The sequence below is a fragment of the Natrix helvetica genome (genome assembly GCF_964273705.1).
Source record: "Natrix helvetica genome assembly, chromosome: 3".
Classification (NCBI taxonomy): domain Eukaryota; kingdom Metazoa; phylum Chordata; class Lepidosauria; order Squamata; family Natricidae; genus Natrix; species Natrix helvetica.
The window spans coordinates 151,560,595-151,581,695 of record NC_138549.1 but is presented as its reverse complement, the minus strand read 5'-3'; the positions used below and the strand labels follow the sequence as shown (position 1 = coordinate 151,581,695).

At 38.7% G+C, this 21,101-nt stretch overlaps 1 protein-coding gene and 1 long non-coding RNA gene across 2 annotated transcripts in view; one reads left to right on the top strand and one right to left on the bottom strand.

Moving 5' to 3' along the window:
• The window catches only part of ADA (adenosine deaminase), a 29,460-nt gene extending 17,060 nt beyond the window's left edge, over nt 1–12,400 (bottom strand). The window contains exons 1-3 of the mRNA XM_081947008.1: nt 12,231–12,400; nt 3,692–3,753; nt 1,142–1,264 (exon numbers count right to left, since the gene is read on the bottom strand). Of these exons, the coding sequence (XP_081803134.1) occupies nt 1,142–1,264; nt 3,692–3,753; nt 12,231–12,266 (221 nt within the window). The 5' untranslated portion in view covers nt 12,267–12,400. The remainder of the gene's footprint in view (nt 1–1,141; nt 1,265–3,691; nt 3,754–12,230) is intronic.
• LOC309389071 lies at nt 12,370–13,581 on the top strand. Its single transcript, XR_014174887.1, has 2 exons — nt 12,370–12,421; nt 13,131–13,581. It is a non-coding gene; the product is annotated as an uncharacterized lncRNA (long non-coding RNA).
• Nucleotides 13,582–21,101: the final 7,520 nt, after the last annotated feature.

The following is a 21,101-nucleotide window of genomic DNA, read 5'->3' as shown; positions in this document are numbered from 1 at the left end:
TCTCTCAACTGATTGTGGATTTTAAACCCATCAACCCCAGTCAACCTGATCAAAGATAAAGACAATAGAGATTAAAGTCCAAATATCTGGAGGACACCAGATTGCATACTCCAGCTCTATATAAATGCAAAGCATATTTTCGTATTTACTATCCATAATTTGTAATCATATCTTCTAGCAAGAATAAAATGCTACATATTATGCACTTTGGAGCCAATTTATACTAATATACCTGCTATATGAATTTGTTTGGATTCTTAAGCCAAGAGCACAATTTGTTGAACATTCACTGTCCACATTGAAACCAACTGGATATATAGTGACAGCTGTGAACCTGTGAGCTCAATTCTCCTTAACCAAAATCCCACCATCATTTAGTCAAAGTTTAAAGACAAGTTGCTTTTCTATAGCAATGTAACACAGATAAAAATGCCATGTAAGAGAAAATTTTCATGTGGTTAATTCCAGACTTGTGGAGAAAGTAGGAGGAGGAGGAAGGAGTATTATGTTCGCTGCACTGAGTTTATAAAAATAATGAAGATGTGATAAAAACTAAAATAATATAAAATCAAAATCATTTTGTTATAGAAGGGTGTTTCTCTAGCAATACAAATTAGGACATTATATACATTAAAGCAAGAAAATGTGTAAGGAGCAGCATCCAATTTTAAGATTGCACTAATCTCAAGATCACAGCAAGTTATGCTGATCTTAAGAAATCTCTTGTGATAGCAGATGCCTATATGGCTTCAAGAACTAGAAAAATTTTAAATACCCTTCGAAACTATTCTGCTTACATGGTAATTGATAAGCATAGAGGATTATCATTTACCAGTGAGTCATGTACAGTAGATTAATATTCTCTCAATTGGAACAATGGCATTGATCTTTAAGCAGCAAGAGAGAGACAGAAAGAGAAAGAGAGAGTAAGAGAGAGGGGAGGGAGGAAGGGGAGAGAGAGAGAGAGAGAATCAGAGAATGCATAAATGCAAATACATACACCCAGAAGCTAATACAGGCAGGTAATAAAAAAGGATAAGCATGACGTAACAGATTGCTAACCTAGCAAAATGAATATCAGTTTTTAGATAGAGGAAATCTTTTTTACAATAAGTGAATTGGAACAAATTATTTCACTTACGCAATAGCTGGCATGTACAAATCAAACTTTTGAAGAAAAGTAGTGAGAGATCCTGGTTTATCACAAGTAATTTGTTTCAGAAGGCCGTCTGTTGTATCTGCAGGTAGATGTATTCCTCTTTTCCTAGGAATTTTAAAAAGTTTGTATATCAACTGCTGAAATTAATTTAGGATTAGTTTTGAACAGAAATTTTAGCCCCCTCAGAGAAGGCTCGGAATCTGGGAGTCCTTCTAGATACGCGGCTAAGTTTAGAAGAACACATGACGGCCGTGACCAGAGGGGCCTTTTACCAGGTTCGCCTGGTACGTCAGTTGCGCCCCTTCCTGGATCAGGATGCTCTGTGCACAGTCACTCATGCCCTCGTCCTTTCTCGCCTGGACTACTGCAATGCTCTCTACATGGGGCTGCCCTTGAAGAGCACCCGGAGGCTTCAGCTGGTCCAGAATGCGGCCGCGTGGGTTGTCATGGGGGTACCTAGGTGCTCCCATGTTACACCCCTTTTAGGCGGCCTGCACTGGTTACCGGTTGTTTTCCGGGTGCGATTCAAGGTATTAATTATGACCTTTAAAGCGCTCCATGGCTTAGGCCCAGGGTACCTGTGAGATCACCTACTGCCACCAGTAGCCTCCCACCATCCAGTATGATCCCACAGAGTTGGCCTCCTCAGGGTGCCGTCAGCCAAACAGTATCGGCTAGCGACCCCCAGGGGGAGAGCCTTCTCTGTGGGAGCGCCTTCCCTCTGGAATGAGCTGCCCCCAGAGCTTCGCATAATCCCTGACCTCCGGTCTTTCCGACGCGCCCTAAAAAGTTGGCTTTTCCAGCAAGCCGGCCTGGCCTGTTAATTTTAACTCATTTTTAAATTTATTGTCCTATAAATTCAGTTTGTGTTTTTTTTGGATATGTATTTAATTTCTTTTTAACTTTTGGGATGTGTGTTTTTTAATGTTGTACGCCGCCCTGAGTCCTTTGGGAGAGGGGCGGCATATAAATCCAATAAAAACAAACAAAAACAAAACAAACATTTCTTTTGTGAGTGTATATGCTGATAAAAAAATGGAATAGTCAAATAGCCCTGGCTAACTATTATATAATACTTTTTAATGTATCCCCAGCTAACTTCTAACCTTAAAAATGAAGCGTCCAATAAAATACATATTTCCTTTCTTGGTATAACTTTGTTGATAAATTATGTCCATGCACATCAGATGTTTCCTGAATCTTAATACCAATTCTATTGTCCCATTTCCTCGTGCCACGAAATGCTTTAATAAACAAAACTGCCTTACTATTAACTCACAAACAGGAATTTCTAAGCTTTACACAACAGTATAAATTTCCATTGGAGTAGTAACTTTTTAGTTACTGAAATTATATTATTCCACAACAGCTTCCACTGGGATATAAGCTCTATTCTCACTGTTTTCCATTTTCCTAGCATTTTGCCAAAATTTTGTGATACAATTGTTTTATTCATAAATGTGCTTTTAAACATTTTTTCATGTTCAGAAGTTTTAAAACAGTCAGATATAGTAGTGGGGTCAGATTCCAGATTTTTGCATCCTATCCTTTCCTAACTTTCAGATTTTTCCATCTATCTTACGTAAGGTAAAGATTCCCCTCGCATATACTGTATGTGCTAGTCATTCCCGACTCTAAGGGGCAGTGCTCATCTCCTTTTCAAAGCCGAAGAACCAGCGCTGTCCGAAGATGTTCTCCGTGGTCATGTGGCCGGTAGGACTAAAGGCGCACGGAACGCTGTTGCCTTCCCACCAAAGGTGGTTCCTATTTTTCTATTTGCATTTTTATGTGCTTTCAAACTGCTAGGTTGGCAGAAGTTGGGACAAGTAACGGAGCTCACTCCGTTATGCGGTGCTAGGGATTCGAATTGCCGAACTGCCAACCTTTCTGATCAACAAGCTCAGTGTCTTAGCCACTGAGCCGCCACATCTGAGAAAATGATAGAAGAGATTATTGATACGATGGGAACCATGATCGTACAGCTGTGCTGCCCACTTTTAAGTAGATTATACATATGAGTAAATATAACTATGACTACACCATTAATTTACTTCCTGAAATAAAACCTGGTTGTTCTACCATGTTTCCCCGAAAATAAGACAGGGTCTTATTTTCTTTTGACCCCTGAAATAAGTGCTTGGCCTTATTTTCAGGGAGGCCTTATTATTTTTTGAGGTGCAAGAGGCGGTGAGCATGGTCACCTCATGGCTGCTGCTGTGTTGCAATATTTTCAGAGAGGACTTATTTTCAGGGGAGGGCTTATTTCAGCGCATACACTCAAAAGCCCGATTGGGCTTATTATCTGGGAGGTCTTATTTTGGGGAAAACAGGGTAGCTATATGAAATTTTACTTCTAAATTCATAAATCAACAACATTACATAAGAAATGGGATCAAACATCAAAATGTTTCCCTTTTAAAATTTAAACAGAATAATTGAGAGAGTCTGCAAACAATATTGATTAATGATAAAGTACCAATGGCATGGTTGCTTTTTTTAAAAAAAAAAGAAGGCCCAGAGTTGTTAACTTACTTGCCAAAATGTAGAATAGTTTCTGGCTTAATGGCTCCATCCAAGTGGACATGAAGTTCAACCTGCAAGAGTTAAAAAGTTATATAAGTCTATTGGAATTAGCCATCTAATTTCCACATTCAGCTGCATTTTCAGTCCCTTATAACAAATGTGTTCTCTACCTTTTATCCAAATGCAAGCGGTTTTAAAATTTGATGAAAATTCAAATAACCTTGTGAGATGACGCAGAAAATTTCAAGTTCAAAACAATAACAACTCCCCCTGACTGACTTACACATAAACTGCCTTGCTTCTGCTGAGGTGTTCTGAACAGAGGCTGATGACTATCCATGACTATTTGTTATAGGGGGAAAATAATGTGTAACTGAAGATACAACAGTACCTATATTCTGTGAAAGATCTTACTATCCAATAAAAAGTAAAGGTTTTCCCTGTCCAACTCTAGTGGTGAGGCTCTCATCTCTATTTCCAGGCTAATAAAGTCAGTGTTGTCCAAAGACATTTCCGCAGTCATATGACCAGCATGACTATACGGTAAGGTGCACAGAATGCTGTTACCTTCTCACCAAAGTGGTACCTGTTAAGTAATTAAGCTCCCCATTAGGAGAGTAGGTATGCAGAGAAGCGTAATGAGAGTGATATGGAATAACACGCACAAACCAGCATACAGAGACACTGAATGGTATAAAAATGTATAAAATGGTATAAATCTTTTCGGATCTTTGGCCTGCCACACTTTCTATTATTTTCCTATGCTGTTTCATTAGTGTAGTAGTTGGGAGGGGGGAATAGAAAGGAGTAGAATTGTGGAATGTGTTGTCATTCTTTCTAGAAGCTCAAGGTCATCTTTTGTTTCCGCACCTCGACACCTGACCAGAAGCAGAGGGGTGTAGATGCCAGCGTGGAAAAAAAAGTTTGGACCATGTGATGGATTATGGGTGTGGGGATAAGATCATGAACTTTCAACTGGGTGGAACTCCAGGAAGCAAATCAGATTTGGGATTTCATAGCACAATGCCAACTTGTCTGTCTTATTAAATTGAAGTTTTAAGGATAACTTTGCCTTGGACTTTGATTTAATTCTGCATTGTATTTGGAACGCTGACATAGGTATTCAGAGTCTGGTTAACAGTCCAAGTCATACATGGTTCAGTAATTCAGTTATCAAAATAGTCAGTCTAGCACACAAAATATACCTAAACAGTAGCAAATCACAATACCTCACAATACACCGATCAATGTCTAACAAAACAGAGAGCTAACAGCCATTCTGGCTCCCTCTTATGACTGCTTGAGGTAACAAACCAATTACATCTCTTAAGCATTTAAAGTAACAGTAAAGTAATCATAGCTTATATACATTGCCAAGCCAAGCCTAGGGTTACATCCCTAACAGTACCTATTTATTTACTCACATTCGTATGCTTTCAAATTGTTAGGTGGGCAGGAGCTGCAGCAAGTAATGGGAACTTACCCTGTTGCTCAGAGCTCGGTTCTCAAACCCACGCCTACAAGCATTCCAGCTGACAAGCTCAATGTCTTTGACCACTGAGCCATTGCGCCTCCTTTGTACCGATTTATTGCATTTTGAATTCCCCGAGGAACTCAAGATATGTAATCCAAGCTTCATTCATACAATAACTATGTGAACTACCTTGATCACTAAATCAAGATGATATATGTCCCCCAAATTGATCCTGTAATCGAAGAATTGACATAATATATTTTGTTATCTGTCATCTTGTACTAATATGAAGGCAGCTTTAGTGACATACATTATTGAAAAAATGTTTTTTCCCTCTTTTCATTCCTTTCACGCTAGCAGAGGATATTTGCAGACTAGAGAAAATATTCTGATGAACATGTAAGTAACATCTAATCCAGATGAATTCTTGTTTTCCTATTACAAGTGGTCCCTCACTTACGACTGTTCATTTAACAACAGTTCAAAGTTATGAGGGCCTTGGAAAAATTAATTTACCACCTGTCCTTGAAGTTATGACCATTGCAATAGCCTCACTGTTATGTTATTACAATTTGGATGTTTGGCAAGTAGCCTGCATTTATAACTAGTTGCACCAATATCAATTGGGGAAGCTAGTTTTGCTTAACAATTATAATATAATAGTCATCATAAAAATGGTAGTAAAATCAGGTCTGGTCATATGATGAGTTGTTTTACAACTTATGATGGCAATACCAGTCCCATTTCTGATGGTAAGTTGAGTACAACCGTTATATTAATTTTCTATAAATGGCACTAAGAATGATATACAAAGCAGGACTAGTAATGATAGAATTGGTTTTTCATAACAGTGCCAAAGGCATGATAAAATATACAGAATTCAGAATTATGAAGGAAGCTTCTGGGAAAAGATCTGCTTCAATAGGTTTCAGATTAATATGTACACATTAGAATTTTTGTTATGTCAAAAGAATAAAAAGATTTTCCAAAAATAAAAAGTATATATAGCTAAAAAGGAAAACTATGCAAGGGTGTATAAATTGTGTGAGAGAAAAATGTAGCCTGCATATGATACAAGCCGTACCCCGTTTCCCCCAAAACAATACCTCCCTGGATAATAAGTCCAATCGGGCTTTTGAGCGCATGTGCTAAAATAAGCCCTCTCCGAAAATATTGCGACACAGGAGCAGCCATGAGGTGACATGCTCTCCGCCTCCTGCACCTCAAAAATAATAAGACCTCCCCAAAAATAAGGTCAAGTGCTTATTTCGGGAGTCAAAAGAAAATAAGACTCTGTCTTATTTTTGGGGAAACATGATATTTTTGACATTCCTGGATTGAACACCAGCAAATAGGCAGCACTGTAAGCAAATTCTTGAATTTACTAATGGAATTATCATTAGGCTTTCCAGCTGGCTTCTAACTTCTCAGTTAGAATCAAATGATCTCAAATGAATGACATGTACTTTTGAATTTGTTTTACTATGTCACCCAGCTGGTTGGGATTACAACTCTGGGCTTCTAGGCCAGCACTATAACCATTAGGCCACAATGGCTTTCTTACATGCTCAGCAGATATACAGAAGGTTAATTTACATATAAAACATAGATATCTTACATATAAACCATGTCGGTTATTTCATATATTGTCACAGTACTGAGGAAGCCAATCCAAATCTATCAAGTCAAACAATACTAATTCTATACAACATGTTACTGTTCTGCTTGAAAGATTTTAGTACAATAACAAGCCCACAATCGGTCTACAACTGAATGCATATCCAGTTTCTAATGAAACTTGACACACGTAGAGTTCCACTCAATAAGAATTATATCCAGTCTTTTTATAACTAAAATCAAGAAAATTTCATCAATTAACTGATATACTGAAACAGTATGGTTTCTAATTAATTAAAGGAGAGCTGCCAAACGTAGAACAATATGATCCCACTTGCCTGCCCAGCAAATTATCATGGGTCTGCTTGAACATTAATTTTTAGAGAGAACATTCAGTTTAATAGTATATGAAGTTTTTGTATATTAATTCTACCAACAACAAAAAAGTGAGAAATATTGTACAGTTTTGAATGCATGAATTGCCCAATTATTTGATTTCTCTACAAAGGAATAGATGATTGCACATGCCAAAGTTAGGAAACTATTTAAATGAAATAAATGTGACACTGTTCCTTTCATTGTTTTCCAATGGAAGGAAAAGATACAAAATTTCTGGCTATAGTTTTTTGTACATTTACTTGGGACTAAGTTCCATAAAGTCCACCAGGGACTTATACATGTAAAATTTTGGGATACCACTGGAGAAGGGGTCTCCAACTCCCGGGCTTTGGCCCAGTACCGGGCCAGGCCTGTTCAGAACTGGGCTGTGGAAGCGGCCGGTGAGAAGTGCGCCTATGAAACTCCACTTGCACAAGTGGCTGGTGAGCAAGCATGCAGCTCCATTTGTGCAAGCGGCAGGTGCATGTTCCCACCTCTTGTGCAAGGGAAGCTGCATGCATGCTCATTCATCACTTGTGCAAGTGGAGCTGCGCACACATGCCTCACCTGCTACTTCTGCAGCCCAATTCCATCCCTTCCCGTCCAGAAAGCCAGAAAAGGTGGAGACCACTGCACTAGAGAATGACAACTCTTTCTGGAATGTTATTTAATGATTGAAAAAGAGTAGATCTTGTCTAATATTCACTGTAATTGTACCACAAGATTGGTAATTTATCTGACCTCACAATATCATTACCAGTCTTATAATGCTTCTTTACATAAAGCTGATGTACCAAACCTATGCACACATGAGCAAAAATGATCATCTCGTTCCAAATCTGTTAGAATGCATAGGTTGAGATTGATTTGTTCTTTTTAAATTAGAAATTAGGTAGCACATTTTGACTACAGACTCAAGCCCTTAGTTCATCAAAAGAAGATGAATAAGTCCTAACGTGATGACGAGCAAATAGTTTAGGTCAGTTTATTCACCAAGAGACTAGTGTAACAGAGTGAGGAAAACTTGAACATATTTAATTATGCATGCATAAAATTTTAACTCAGTTTAGTTTCACACAGGAAAAAGATTTAGCTACCATTTATTTTTTCCTGAAAAGGCTTGGTTTCAAATTAAAAGGATATATGACCTAAACTGGTGGTCCCAACCATTTGGGCATCAGGGACCGGTTCCATGGAACAGTTTTTCATGGACTGGAGGGGGCGTGGTTTTGCATCCTGCAGATGGGGCTTTGCTTGTTTGTGCAGCCCGATTGCTGGCATGCCACGGACTGGTACTGGTCCATGGATTGGAGGTTGGAACCCCTGACATAAACAGTATAAACTTGAATTCAGAATACCTTTGAACTGAGTTCTGCTAATGGGGTAATTTCAACATTATAATTGTTCAAATATTTGGAGATACTTTGGAAAGATAAAGATGGTAGTCTGGGAACTCTAAGAAAAAAGAGGAATTGTGTGTGTGGGGATTATTCAACTTCCGTTACACCACAATTCCTTGAAGGAAACTTTTGTTTGCAGAACATGCACTCAGAACACACTTTAGAGTTAATTCTCTTTTGAACTGATCGACAATTGAAAACGGCTCTAATGTTTAAGATGGAATTGAAACCAAAAGACAAAGTCTCAGCTTAGAGAAATATAAAAAATGAACAGAGCTGCAGGGTAAAATAAGGCCAGGATTCCTCTTCTCCCACAAATCAGTTTATAGTGCCAGTTTGCATTAAAATCACCAAAATACAATTTTTACAATCTGTGCTGGGTATCACATATTTAGCATTCTAAGAAAGTCAGTTTCCAAAGGGAAACAACTGCTCATCTTAATACAAGTTTGAAAGTTTCAGTATATGATTTTCATGATTCAATTGCTGGCAGTTAATGAATTTTTCTATGAACCAGTATGGGGCCAAAGACTAATAATACGCTTAGATATTTTAGCTTAATACATGAAGTGATCAGAACAACTCTAAAACAAGGGTAGAGGAGGTAGGGTGCAAATGGGAGGTATAATTATGGATTGCATGCATAGAGACAAGACTTCAACCTATAGTAGCATCTATCACTTTGGATCTTTTGCCTCACCCCAGTTAACTCTGCAGGGGATACCAATGTTTATAAATTTTGTCTGTCCATAATTATCAAGAATTTTCTACCGGTAGATGATATTACTAAGTCTGTGTGAGGCAGGTTTTTTTGTGTTTTTAGGATACATCAGCAATTCTGACGACTTCTTCTTTTTTTAATCTACTTTGAATCAAGCTTGTCTTCCAGCAATCACAGGGACAAGCCTCTGCAATTTCCTTGGCAACATTTTCAGAAGCCATTGAGTCAGGGTTCCCTGGAGCTGAAAGAAAGATTGATTTGCCCAAACGTGCCCAGCTGGCTTCTGTAACTAAGGCAGGATTAGAACTTGGGTTTCCCTGTTGCTAGTCCAACATTTTAACCACTAGAAATGGCTCTCTAGAATAGCCAAATCCATAACCTGGGTTAAAACAGATAAAATCAATGTAACAAATCATGCATTCCACAAAGCATTAAATATAAAAAATAAAATCTATTTTCAACTTTATTACTCATTATGACAAACCAGATTATATCAATAACATCTTTCTGCCATAACATAAAATCCTATAGCCCAGAATAATGTTCTCTCATTCAAAATTACATTAGATTTAAATAAGATCAGAGCCAAAACCTATTTTATAAAACTGAGATGTTCTTGATTTTTGTTAAATAATTCGATTAGTTTCACAAGAACCTGTTTGGAAATAATTAAGCAGATTCCAGCAAATGGTTTCAGCTTTATCAGTAATGCACTATATGGATTAGAACCATGTATTTGGCAAAGAAAAATATAATGGCATATAAGTAAAATAGATGTAAAAGCTGTCAATTATTTCAGCCAACATGAAAGGGCTATGACGTATTTTATTGTTATATGATTTGACTAGGAAATCAGTTCAAGTTATGGATTGACCTGCAAAACCGTCTTCGGCTGACTATATTAGCCCATTCCACCTGGTCAGGCAGGGAGGATATGCTGTGGACTCCATCAGTTAAAGACTTTTGACTGGCAGGGTCCAGAAAGAAGTCTGCTCTGCCATTGTCCCCACTCTTTGGAACATTCTCCCCTTCCAGAGATGAGGCGGGTCCCCCCTCTCGCGGATGTTCAGAAATGTCTGAAGATTTGGTTCTGTCAATTCACTTGGGGCTCAAAGAGGAACACGCAGCCATGAGGTTTGTTAGCGCCTTTAACGCCTCCACTGCCTTTTTAACTTTGTTTTTATTATTTTATTTCTGTCTCAACTGCCCCTTGTGGGAATAGATTTACATTTTTTACATTTAATTGTACACTGCTCTGCAAGTGAGATAGGTGGTTTCCAAATTTGATAAATGAATAGAATAAAAGACTCAGAGCTGCCTTGAACTGTGAGATGGGTGGCAAATAAATATAAGAAAAATGTTCAAATAATGCATATAAACATCTATCTTTGAAACATCTATCCAGATAGTAGTTTAAGAGTACAGTAATAGAAGTTACTAAACCAGACTATGCTATGAGCATTTAGAATTTACACTGTGAAATGTAAATGCGAAAATTCTTACATACACCAGTTTTGTAAATGTCTAGTCAAACATTTAGGTATCAGTGGCAAAAAAAATTCAGTTTTCCTCAAAAGTGAATATTTAACATTGTCATTCACTTGTGTTTTTCAGATAAGGCCTGGAGAGATAGTCAAACTTCATTCCAGGTGATTTCAATACCACAGTCATCTTGGCAACAATGCACAATATCCTTGTGGGATTTTCTTTTTAATCTCCCGGTCTAATGTATAACCATATTTCCTAGTGGTATCTCATCCAAAATTTATCATAGACAGCGCCAGCTTAGGAGAAAACGATTACACACTAGATGTTGCTACCTGACTGGACAAAGACTAGGGACCACATAATAAAGATAATTCTTTAATTAAACAGGCAGAATTACTGATGAAACAAGAAACTGCAACAGAGTAAAATGATGGATAGCTGTGGGAAGTGACAGCAGAAAGACAACAGAGGCAATGAAGACAGGAAAGAGATGAAATGTCAAAGGGTGAAATGTATAATGTAAGCAATTTAGGCTAATTAAGACAGGATGAGATAGCAATCTTAAGGCGTTATTGTCAAAAGGATGGGAAACCAAGAGTTAGCTTGGGGACAATCAAGTGTAATTTGGATTATCTGATTCAGACATTATTGGATGGAGCCAGCCAGAACAAAGTACAAGGTAGTCCTTGACTTAGAAATACAACTGAGCCTAAAATTTCCATTGCTAAGCAATGGAGACATTTGTTAGGCGAATTTTGCCCCATTTTACAACCTTTCTTGTTACAGTTCTTAAGTGAATCACTGCCGTTAAGTGGATCTGGCTACCCCATTGACTTTGCTTAAGGCCACAAAAAATGATCACATGACCCCAGAACACTGCAACCGTCATAAATAGGAGTCAGTTGCCAGGTGGCTGTTATTTGCTCATGTGACCAAGAGGATGCTGCAACGGTCGTTAATTATGAAAAACTGTCATAAACCACTTTTTTCAGTGCCATTGTAACATGTTGAACTGTCACTAAATGGACTGTTGTAAGTTGAGGACTACCTGTAAAAGGTCAGCTCCATCCAGCAGCCCCTACTCTACCCTGAATAGGGACGTAAAAAAGGAGCGTTTGATCCAGTCGTGATGACCCTTGAGCTGCATTTCTGGCGAAAGGTGGGTCACCATGGGAAGAGGCTGGTGAGCAACGAAGAAAATACGCGGGAGGGAATCGCTCCTCGGAGTTGGGGAGTGGACTCAGGCAGGGGAAGCCAGGATAACAAGCAGGTCTCCAATTACAAAGAAATAAGCCCCCGGCACTCTGCGAATCACCGGAGGGCAGAAAGGGAAGTCTGCAGCTTTCAAGGGAAGACTAGCGGGGGTCTCTCAGCGGGCGTTACCGCCTCCAACTCCCCGCCGAAGAAAGAGCGGCTCCTCGGCGTCCAGGAGAAGCACCAAGTCAGACCCCGCACCGGCTGCTCACTCACCTTGGGCTTATCGAAAACAGGCGGGTCGCGCTCCATGCTGCCGCCGCCTCTGACTGCTAGGTTAGCCAGGATTCCTGTGGCTGTACCGGCCCGTCCTGTCAGGCTTTTGCAGGGGTGGCTCCGCCCAGCGGTCGCTTCCGAGGCCGGTCCGCCCGCCCAGTGGCTCTCCGGGAGCTGGAAGCGCGGCTGGGGTGAGAAACTATTTGCTTTATATATATATATATCTAATATATATATAATATTTTCGAGCGAAAAGCGACTCTGGGGGGCGTGCAACAAAATTATAGACCAATAAACTCTCCCCGCGCTTTTGCTTCCCCGCCAAGCGCGGTTGTGCCAACCCCGGGCTCGGCCAAAGGCTCCAGAGACAGATTAAAGTAGTTGTGCATGGACAGGGGTGTTTTTTTTTGGGGGGTGGCAGCAGGAGGAGGAGCTTTAGACTGAATTCGAGTCAGAGTTTTAAGAAGATGGGAGGAAAACAAGATAATGGCAAAGCCACAAGGGTTGCCCTGATGAGCACGTGTTGCTGTAGTCCTTAAATCTTTCCAAGGGATCCCACTCAGCAATGCGGTGGATAATATTACAATAGATCTCACGGTTTCAAACACTGAGTGGTCTTGCGAATAAGTATCATTGGCATTCAGAGCAAAATTATATAGTTTTAAAACGGGAAATTAAACGACTTTTGGAAACTATGACGAATGTTTTGCCCAGCCCAATTTATTCAACCTGATGTTCCAGTAAGAATTCGGTGTTTACATTCTCTTCCTGTTATGTTAAAAAAAATACCTTGCAATATAGATAAGTGTAAAGTACAGATGTTACTGAAAATATTACAAGTATGCTTATTGTTCCCATACCAGCTGAACAGGTTTAAATTAATCTTTATACACAATTCAGAATGAAATGTTTGAATTATGTACTATGCCGTGCAAACAGTGTCGGGGGGCGACACCCAGGAGCAGAGCCTTCTCTGTGATGGGCCCAGCCCTGTGGAATGACCTCCCCCGTGACATCAGGATTACTTCCGATCTCCGCTCCTTCCGTGTACAGCTGAAGACCCACCTCTTTCAATTATCTGGCCTGGCTCAACCGTAATTTTTCTCACTCCTCCTGACTGTCTTTTTAAATTTTAAATTTTAATTGTACATTGGGTTTTTTACAATTGGGGTATTTTAATGGTGATTTTTAACTGTCTAAATGTTGTAATTTGTTACCTCCTCCGTGCATGTGTGTCTTTGTATATATGTATGTTTGTGTGTTTGTACACATGTTTTATGTTTTATATGCCCATTGTACGCCGCCCCGAGTCCTGCCTGGAAAGGGAGCGGCTAATAAATATTCAAATTATTATTATTATTATTATTATTTAGCAATACCTAAGGTACTAATAGTCTTGTACAAATAGCCAATAATGTGACATATATTTAACTTCACTATTTAACTGCTCCAGGTGTCTTATCTACAAAATGGTGTCATTGGACATTGACATACAATGTACATACAATAAAATGAAGTATTTTAATTCAATCAGAATTATGAATAGCCTTTAGAGGTTTTTTCCCCCAATATTACCATGAAATACTCCAGTTACTCATTCCGTGTTAGTGAGACTTCAAATAATGATTTTGCCATTGTCAGGGTTACAAAATCTTTATGTTAATTATATAGCTGTATAAAAAGGCTTATTACTTTGTATTTCTGATTGTCACTGCTTATTTTATACTGTTAACTTAATATAGGTGTAAATAGATTCTAGTCTCCAGATTAAAATGTATTTTTAAGAATATCCTGCTAGTTGACTGCTGAGTCATCCTAGGGCCTCTCCCCACCTGCATTTAAATACAATCCTGGCAACTTCTGAAGTCATCCTTACTTAGGTTGGTCTAGCATTAAAATAATATTTCCCCCCTTTCAAAGGTAGTTTCAGCATGTACACAACCTGTTAAGTATTCCAGGCATTACCTTGAAGAGAAGTCAGGAAATTGGCAGTAAAATTAAGATAGGAATTACAGCAGTAATAAGAAAGCAGATTACATGCCTGTCAAATTGTGTGCTGACTCATGTGATTTGTAAATAGCCTTGTAAGTTTAAAAGGCATTACACCTTACATTAGACCAAAAGTAAAGTTGGAAGTTTAAGATGTTGCTTAACTATAGCTTCCAATGCCCAAAATCATATGCACAATGGTAAAAGATGCTGGGAGTTGTAGTTCATACTAGACGTAGAAAGCCCTAGATTACTAATCCATATGTCAGAGTTTTAGAAGACACATATCTAATGTTTTGCTTTATCATACAGGCAAGCCAGATCTTGGTGTTCATAGGTCTGGGAGCTCCACTCTCTTCACTTCCAACATGGTTCACTATAGTTCAGACATCAAATCGTAACAAAAAAAATCACATTCAATTCTATATATGCTTGCATTCCCGTTTTCTCTTTTCCTCTTATTTTCATGCACATGTATTCATGCTAGCTTATATTAATACATCAATTAATGCAAGACTCTTGTATTTATTACAATTTGCAGTGAGGTGTGAAGTGACACTCCAAACCAGTACTTGAAATGGTTTAAAATGTTTTATTTATTTTGAACTTTTATTGTGGAAATTACAATTTATTTTCATTGAGTATTTAGATATTCTGAATTTGAGTCTTTATTTTGTGATGTTATTGTGGGAGAACTTTTCTGGGGAAACTTGACTATGAAGGATAGCATTCAATTAAAAATAGATAGCATAATACATTGTGTGATCAGGCGTTTGCCTAGCACAGTGTACTAACTGGTGTAAATTAGTTCTAATGTCTGGTCATATGAATACTAGGATTTCCCTTGACCTCCCATTTTTATTAATATTTTTCATTGCTTTATTTGTTGCTGCTTTCTAATTCTAGTGGGAACCTAAAAGAAGAATTATTGCAAATTAGTGATGGTATAAACAAGTGCAGTTATGACTGAGGAAACCACACTGGGAAAGGAAGTATGTGGTTCTTCTGCTTGCTTGGTGAAACGAAATACCAACATTAAAATAAGACAATTCCTGGAATTGGTTTCTAAAAACATGATTATTGCAGCTAGTTCAGAAGGGGATTAATGCTTTTCTAAGGAAGGACAGAATGCCATAGGTTTTAAAGAGGTGGTAATGTGACCTCCCTTGAAATGTAACAGGTAAAGGTTCCCCTCGCACATATGTGCTGGTCATTCCCGACTCTAGGGTGCGGTACTCATCTCCGTTTCAAAGCCAAAGAGCCAGTGCTGTCCGAAGACATCTCCGTGGTTATGTGGCCGGCATGACTAAATGCCAAGGGTGCACATCGCGCTGTTATCTTCCCACCAAAGGTGGTTCCTATTTTTCTACTTGCATTTGAAGCTATTTGAAGCTGGGACAAGTAATGGGAGCTCACTCTGTTACACAGCGCTAGGGATTCAAACCTCCAAACTGCCAACCTTTCTGATTGACAAGCTCAGCGTCTTAGCCACTGAGCCACCGTGTCCTGTTTATTCACCACTCTATTTAGCTCTTCTGCCCCAAGTGCTAACCTATAACACCCCCCTAATAGATTATAATTAGCATTACAGTGCCAAGATTGATTATGCCACCTTGATTATGATTCTGTCACGTCCAGGCAATCCAGGCAGGATCTGAGTACGCTTCCTCCAAGAAGTCAAGCATTTCTGATTGCCGTAGCATAATGAAACATGCTGCCCTAAGTGTCATGGCCCCTCATGTCTGGCATTCAGGAAAATACTTAAAACATTTATTTGAAAATGGAATATTGGTTACTTTGATTCCTAGTTGATGGTGTCTGAGTGAATAGATATAGACTTAAATATGCTATGTTGAGGGGATGCTTTATTGATGGGATAGATAAAATGATTGGGGGATAGTTTTTATGTTACATTGATCTGTCCTGTTTACCACCCAGAGTTATCTGTTTGAAAGGTATAGACATTTTGTGAATACACACAAAATGCTGTAGACGTGAATTGAGACCTGTCTAAGCACATAACTCATTAGGTAGACACTATTCTCATTCATTCTGGGCTCTCACACTGGGTCAGTCATTCTTCCTCTCATCCGCTGAATTGTTGAACTTGCACAACTTAACAAAATTAATTTCTGTTTAACTGTGAACTTTACATAGAAAGGTCACTTAGAAAACACCTATTTCTTAAGAAACTAGTAACTAAAAAAAATAAAGGAAATAGTAACAGAAAGCCAAGTGGATGCAGTGGTTGCTTACTGTGTACTGGTTGAAAACTGTGTGACCATGAATTCTAGCCTAGTGAGATGCTTGTTAGCCAGTCAAGCTCCTTTGGCTCCGGGACAGGTATCTCCCCATCCAGCCACACAAGACTTAAAGTTGCCAAGGTTGGAGACTCCTCCTCGAGGAAGAAGACAGTAGCAAACTGTTTCCAGAAAATGTTGCCAAGAAAGCTGCATAGATTTGTCCAGGTATCTATTGACTGAAAGACACTAAATAAATAAACACTACTGAATAAACATTTTTTGTAAATATAAATGTCAAACAATAGGTGATAGCAACATTTAAATGTACTTTCCTAAGACTTTAAACACAAACAGACATTAGGTATGGTATAGCCATAAGATGCCAGTTTGGAAGCATTTTACAAATAGTCCTCTTTTAACAACCACAATTGGGACCAACTCAGTTGTTAAGTGAAGTGTTCATGAAATGAAACCATGACAGTGCTAAAGATCTTACTTCCACTTTCCTTTGCTTTAAAGATTCGTGAAAGTCATAAATGTGAGGATTGGTTGCAAAGCTACTTTTCATCATTGACATAACTCTTAACTAGTCACTAAATGAGGCAATCACTAAATGAGGACTGCCTATAGTATGTTGTTCAGTTTCCTTGCAAATCTGAGAACAAATATAGCCAATATGAATGGTGACTCCAACACAATCAAGTCAGTGCAGAAGAACTGCAATTTAAATACAGTGGCTGAATGATTTAAACATGCTGACTGGGAAAATCTGGAAATTGAAGTCAATACAACTTAAAGTTGCTAAGTATGAGAAACTCTGAACTATGGGTAGGAGGAAATTCTGAACTATGAACTATTTTATAGCTATTTCATTATATTAAACGTAAATATAATTGATTTATCAGTTAGCCTGGTACATGGCTTTTATTGGCCTGGAAAATGGAAGACGAAAGCAGATTTTTATTTACAGCTCTAGAGCAAGGTTTGTCTTTATAACTTGCTGCAGAAAAGTTCAACATTGGCAATGCTCAGATGACCTTGGCTGACCTCAAAAGGCTCAGCAGAATTAAACCTGGTTAATACTTAGGTGGAGACAATCAGGAAATACCAGAACTATAGGCTCCAGTTCTCTTGTTAGGAAAGTTAGAGTTTTGTAAAGTCAAATTAATAAAATGTTTCCTGTTCAGTTATTCTGTGTACTTCCTGTTTCTCTTACACTAAAGACGGTTTGATGGAAATTTGGAGTGTGTCTGACCATTCCCCAAAACTTGAGAGAGTACTTGTACCACAAGTGTCTCAGGTTCTGTACATCTAAATTTACAAGATAGAACTAAAGATCAGCACTTTCTTTGCTTTCTAAATAGTTTCCTAAGAAAGCAATAGATGATATATTTTTGATGGTGCTTAATGAATTCAGTTTAGCAACCCAAATAGATTTATTCAGAATGTGGCTGGCATCCAGGACTTGTCCTTTGTTATAGCTGCTATTGAAACAGAGAAATGAGTTGGGTCTCTCATTTGAGCCCAGGAAATTAGGAGAGGAAATTAAGGTTTACAAAGCTGGTTCTTGTTCAGATGTGCTGGACTTTATTCTCAAAATCCTATTGCCCTGGGAATTCTGGGAGTTGGAGTCTAGCACCTGGTTGGGAATGGCTGGTTAACACAGCCACTAAGGAATCTGAGATAACTGCTAGAAACCAGTGTTGTAATTTTTCTTAAAATGCCACTGCTAGTTCTGTAATTCATTTGGATAGCAACACTTATTTGTGCTCTATAGCATGGGTGTCAAACTTGCAGCGGCACGTTGCTGCCATGTGATGTTTTGTGACCTTTTCCCCCTTCTTGGAGGTGGGGTGGGCATGGCCTGTGCATGATGGATCTGGCCCGTGGGCCGCCAGTTTGACACTCCTGCTATATGGAAACTTCATTAATAAATGAATAAATAGCAGAAATAATAGAAATAGAGTAAATAGCAATAGAATGTCAGCTCTCAGGCTGCCATCCAGGGGGACCCTGTCCATCACCATGCCCACCATGCAACTCTGCCACGTTGATGTTGCCTCTCTGATGTCGATTGAGCCTGTAGCTGCATGTGGCTCTTCTACCTGGGTGCAACTGCCTACTCTGATGTAACTCTTCTACTCGGGTGCAACTGCCTACTCTGATGTAACCCTTTTGCTCGGATGCGGCTAACCAGGAAAGAGGCTATGATGACACTGAGTGGGGGTGTGGCTGGAGGTGTGGGTCATGGTGATTGGTGATGGTGGGTGGGTGTCACCTGGGTGGAGTTGTGGGTGGAGCTGGGTGGGGTAATGGTATATATATGGGTGATGGTGTTAACTTGGTTAGAACTGACTTGGATTTGATTACCTTTGTATCATTGTCATTTAGTGCTGGTTATCACATAGTTTGTTAGATAGAGATAAAAGTTTTTCACCGAACAAACTGAATCTCTGTATGCAACGTGAACACCGGAATGTGACATAGAATAAATAAGTAAGAAGTAAATAAATGAATGAATAATAAGTGAATAAATAGCTAGCAACAGGGAAACACAATTGCTACTGAGAAAATGACATGTGTAAATGCTAAGTGTAGCAAAATAATGCCTCACTAGCTGATGTGGAAGGACCCATTCATGTGTGTTGGCCTTTGTCTCATTCCCAGCTTGTGGAGACAGACTATGTTGGATTGGCTCTTAGTTGTTTCACTTTAAAAGCATTTTAAAGCTTATCCTATCTCTGTACTCATTGGTGATGCAATGAATGACATATTCCCATACTGGCATCTGCCTAGCAGGATAGCTTTAGACCAGTGGTTCACAAGCTCAGTAAATGAAGGTGTGTGAAGTTCAGCTCCCAGAATTCCCTATCCAACATTTTTCAATGAGGCTGCTACGTACTTCAAGAGCTGCTTCTCTACCCCTCAAACCCAGTTCATCCAGAGAAGGTGAGAGTCCAACATGCAATTAACAGAGGGCAAAACTAATTGTGTCCTGTTTCTTCTGAGTAATGAGATTAACGTGTGATGCTGTCCTTATTGTTTGAGGCTGGACAAGTTAAAGCAATTGGCAGATGCCTTAATTTGCTCTCCCACCAAAGGTCATCAGTCATCAGCAAAAATATCCATTAAAGTGGGCTGGGGAAGAGGCAAGTTTTGATAATAGCTCAGCTGGACAGGTTTAATCATGGTCAAATGTCGGTCAAATGTCACTCAAACGTCAGAGGGTTCTGCACAAATATCTTGCAAAGTAAGCTACTGCACTTTGTTGATTTAAGGACTGGAGGAAAGGATCTTTGAAGAAAGACACAGGCAAAAATCAGACTATATCTTCATTTTATTTTTCTTTATCACTAAGGTTGCAAGACTAATTAATAAACTATTATATTATATTAATAGTAAATGATCAAAATTTTAGAGGCATGCAACTGAATCACAGAGTCCTTCTAGATTTTTTTTTCTGTAGTTTAAAATAAATGGGTGCCCTTCCCTCTTCCATCCTTTTGGTTTAGCATTCACCTAGTGAAGATTTCTTGGGAAATCAAAGGCCTCCTCACTTCTTTGTTACTTCTTAGCTTAATGATTGTAACCTTCTTGTTCCAAGAAAGCCTTGCTTCGCTGCTCTTAAGATTCGAACCCACCTTGAATTTTAATTTGCTGCCTTACATGCTACACTGAATGGATATTCTGTCCTTCACGTACAAACCAGGAATTAGTATGCCAACTCTAAATAGTGACTGGATGGTAATTTACTGCAGGTTATATTAGGAAAAGATAAATATGAGATAAAGCCATTTTAAACTCTTAAAACCATCACAGTCTTTTGCTTTGCTTTTGTTTGTGTGTGAGCAGTTTTTTTTTTAACAACAAAACAGGACAAAAATAGCTGAGTATCAGTATGCAACAAAGGGCTGTTAGAAAGCATTACAGGAGAAAGTCAAATGTAGTTGTTCTACTGAGTCAGCACAGCTCGGGATACTTTTCCAAAAGAATGTAAATACCTGTATTCTTGTTTATAAAGCACACAATCCTCTTGTGAGAAGCTTTGTCTTTAGGGTCAGGGTGCTTTAAACTGGACTGATCTTGATCCAGGGCATCTATTTTTATCCCGTCATAAGTTGCTTTGGCTTCTCATATAGAGATTCTATACGGCAATTATTGGGAGCAATTTAACGAATGCCTTTGTACAAAATCGTAGCATTTTTAACTAGCAGATCACATTAGCAGAAACTATTTTCTTTTTAAGCAAGGATTTCCCATGTTTTGAACAAAAGCAGAAATGTCTCCCAACGACACTAGAAGTACAGGTGAAACTCAAAAAATTAGAATATCGTGCAAACGTTCATTTATTTCAGTAATGCAACTTAAAAGGTGAAACTAATATATGAGATAAGACTCATTACATGCAAAACAAGTTCAAGCCGTGATTTGTCATAATTGTGATGATTATGGCTTACAACTCATGAAAACCCCAAATCCACCATCTCAGAAAATTAGAATATTACTTGCAATCAATAAAACAAGGATTGTACATAGAACAATATCGGACCTCTGAAAAGTATAAGCATGCATATGTACTCAGTACTTGATTTGGGCCCCTTTTGCAGCAAATACTGCCTCAATGCGGCGTGGCATGGAA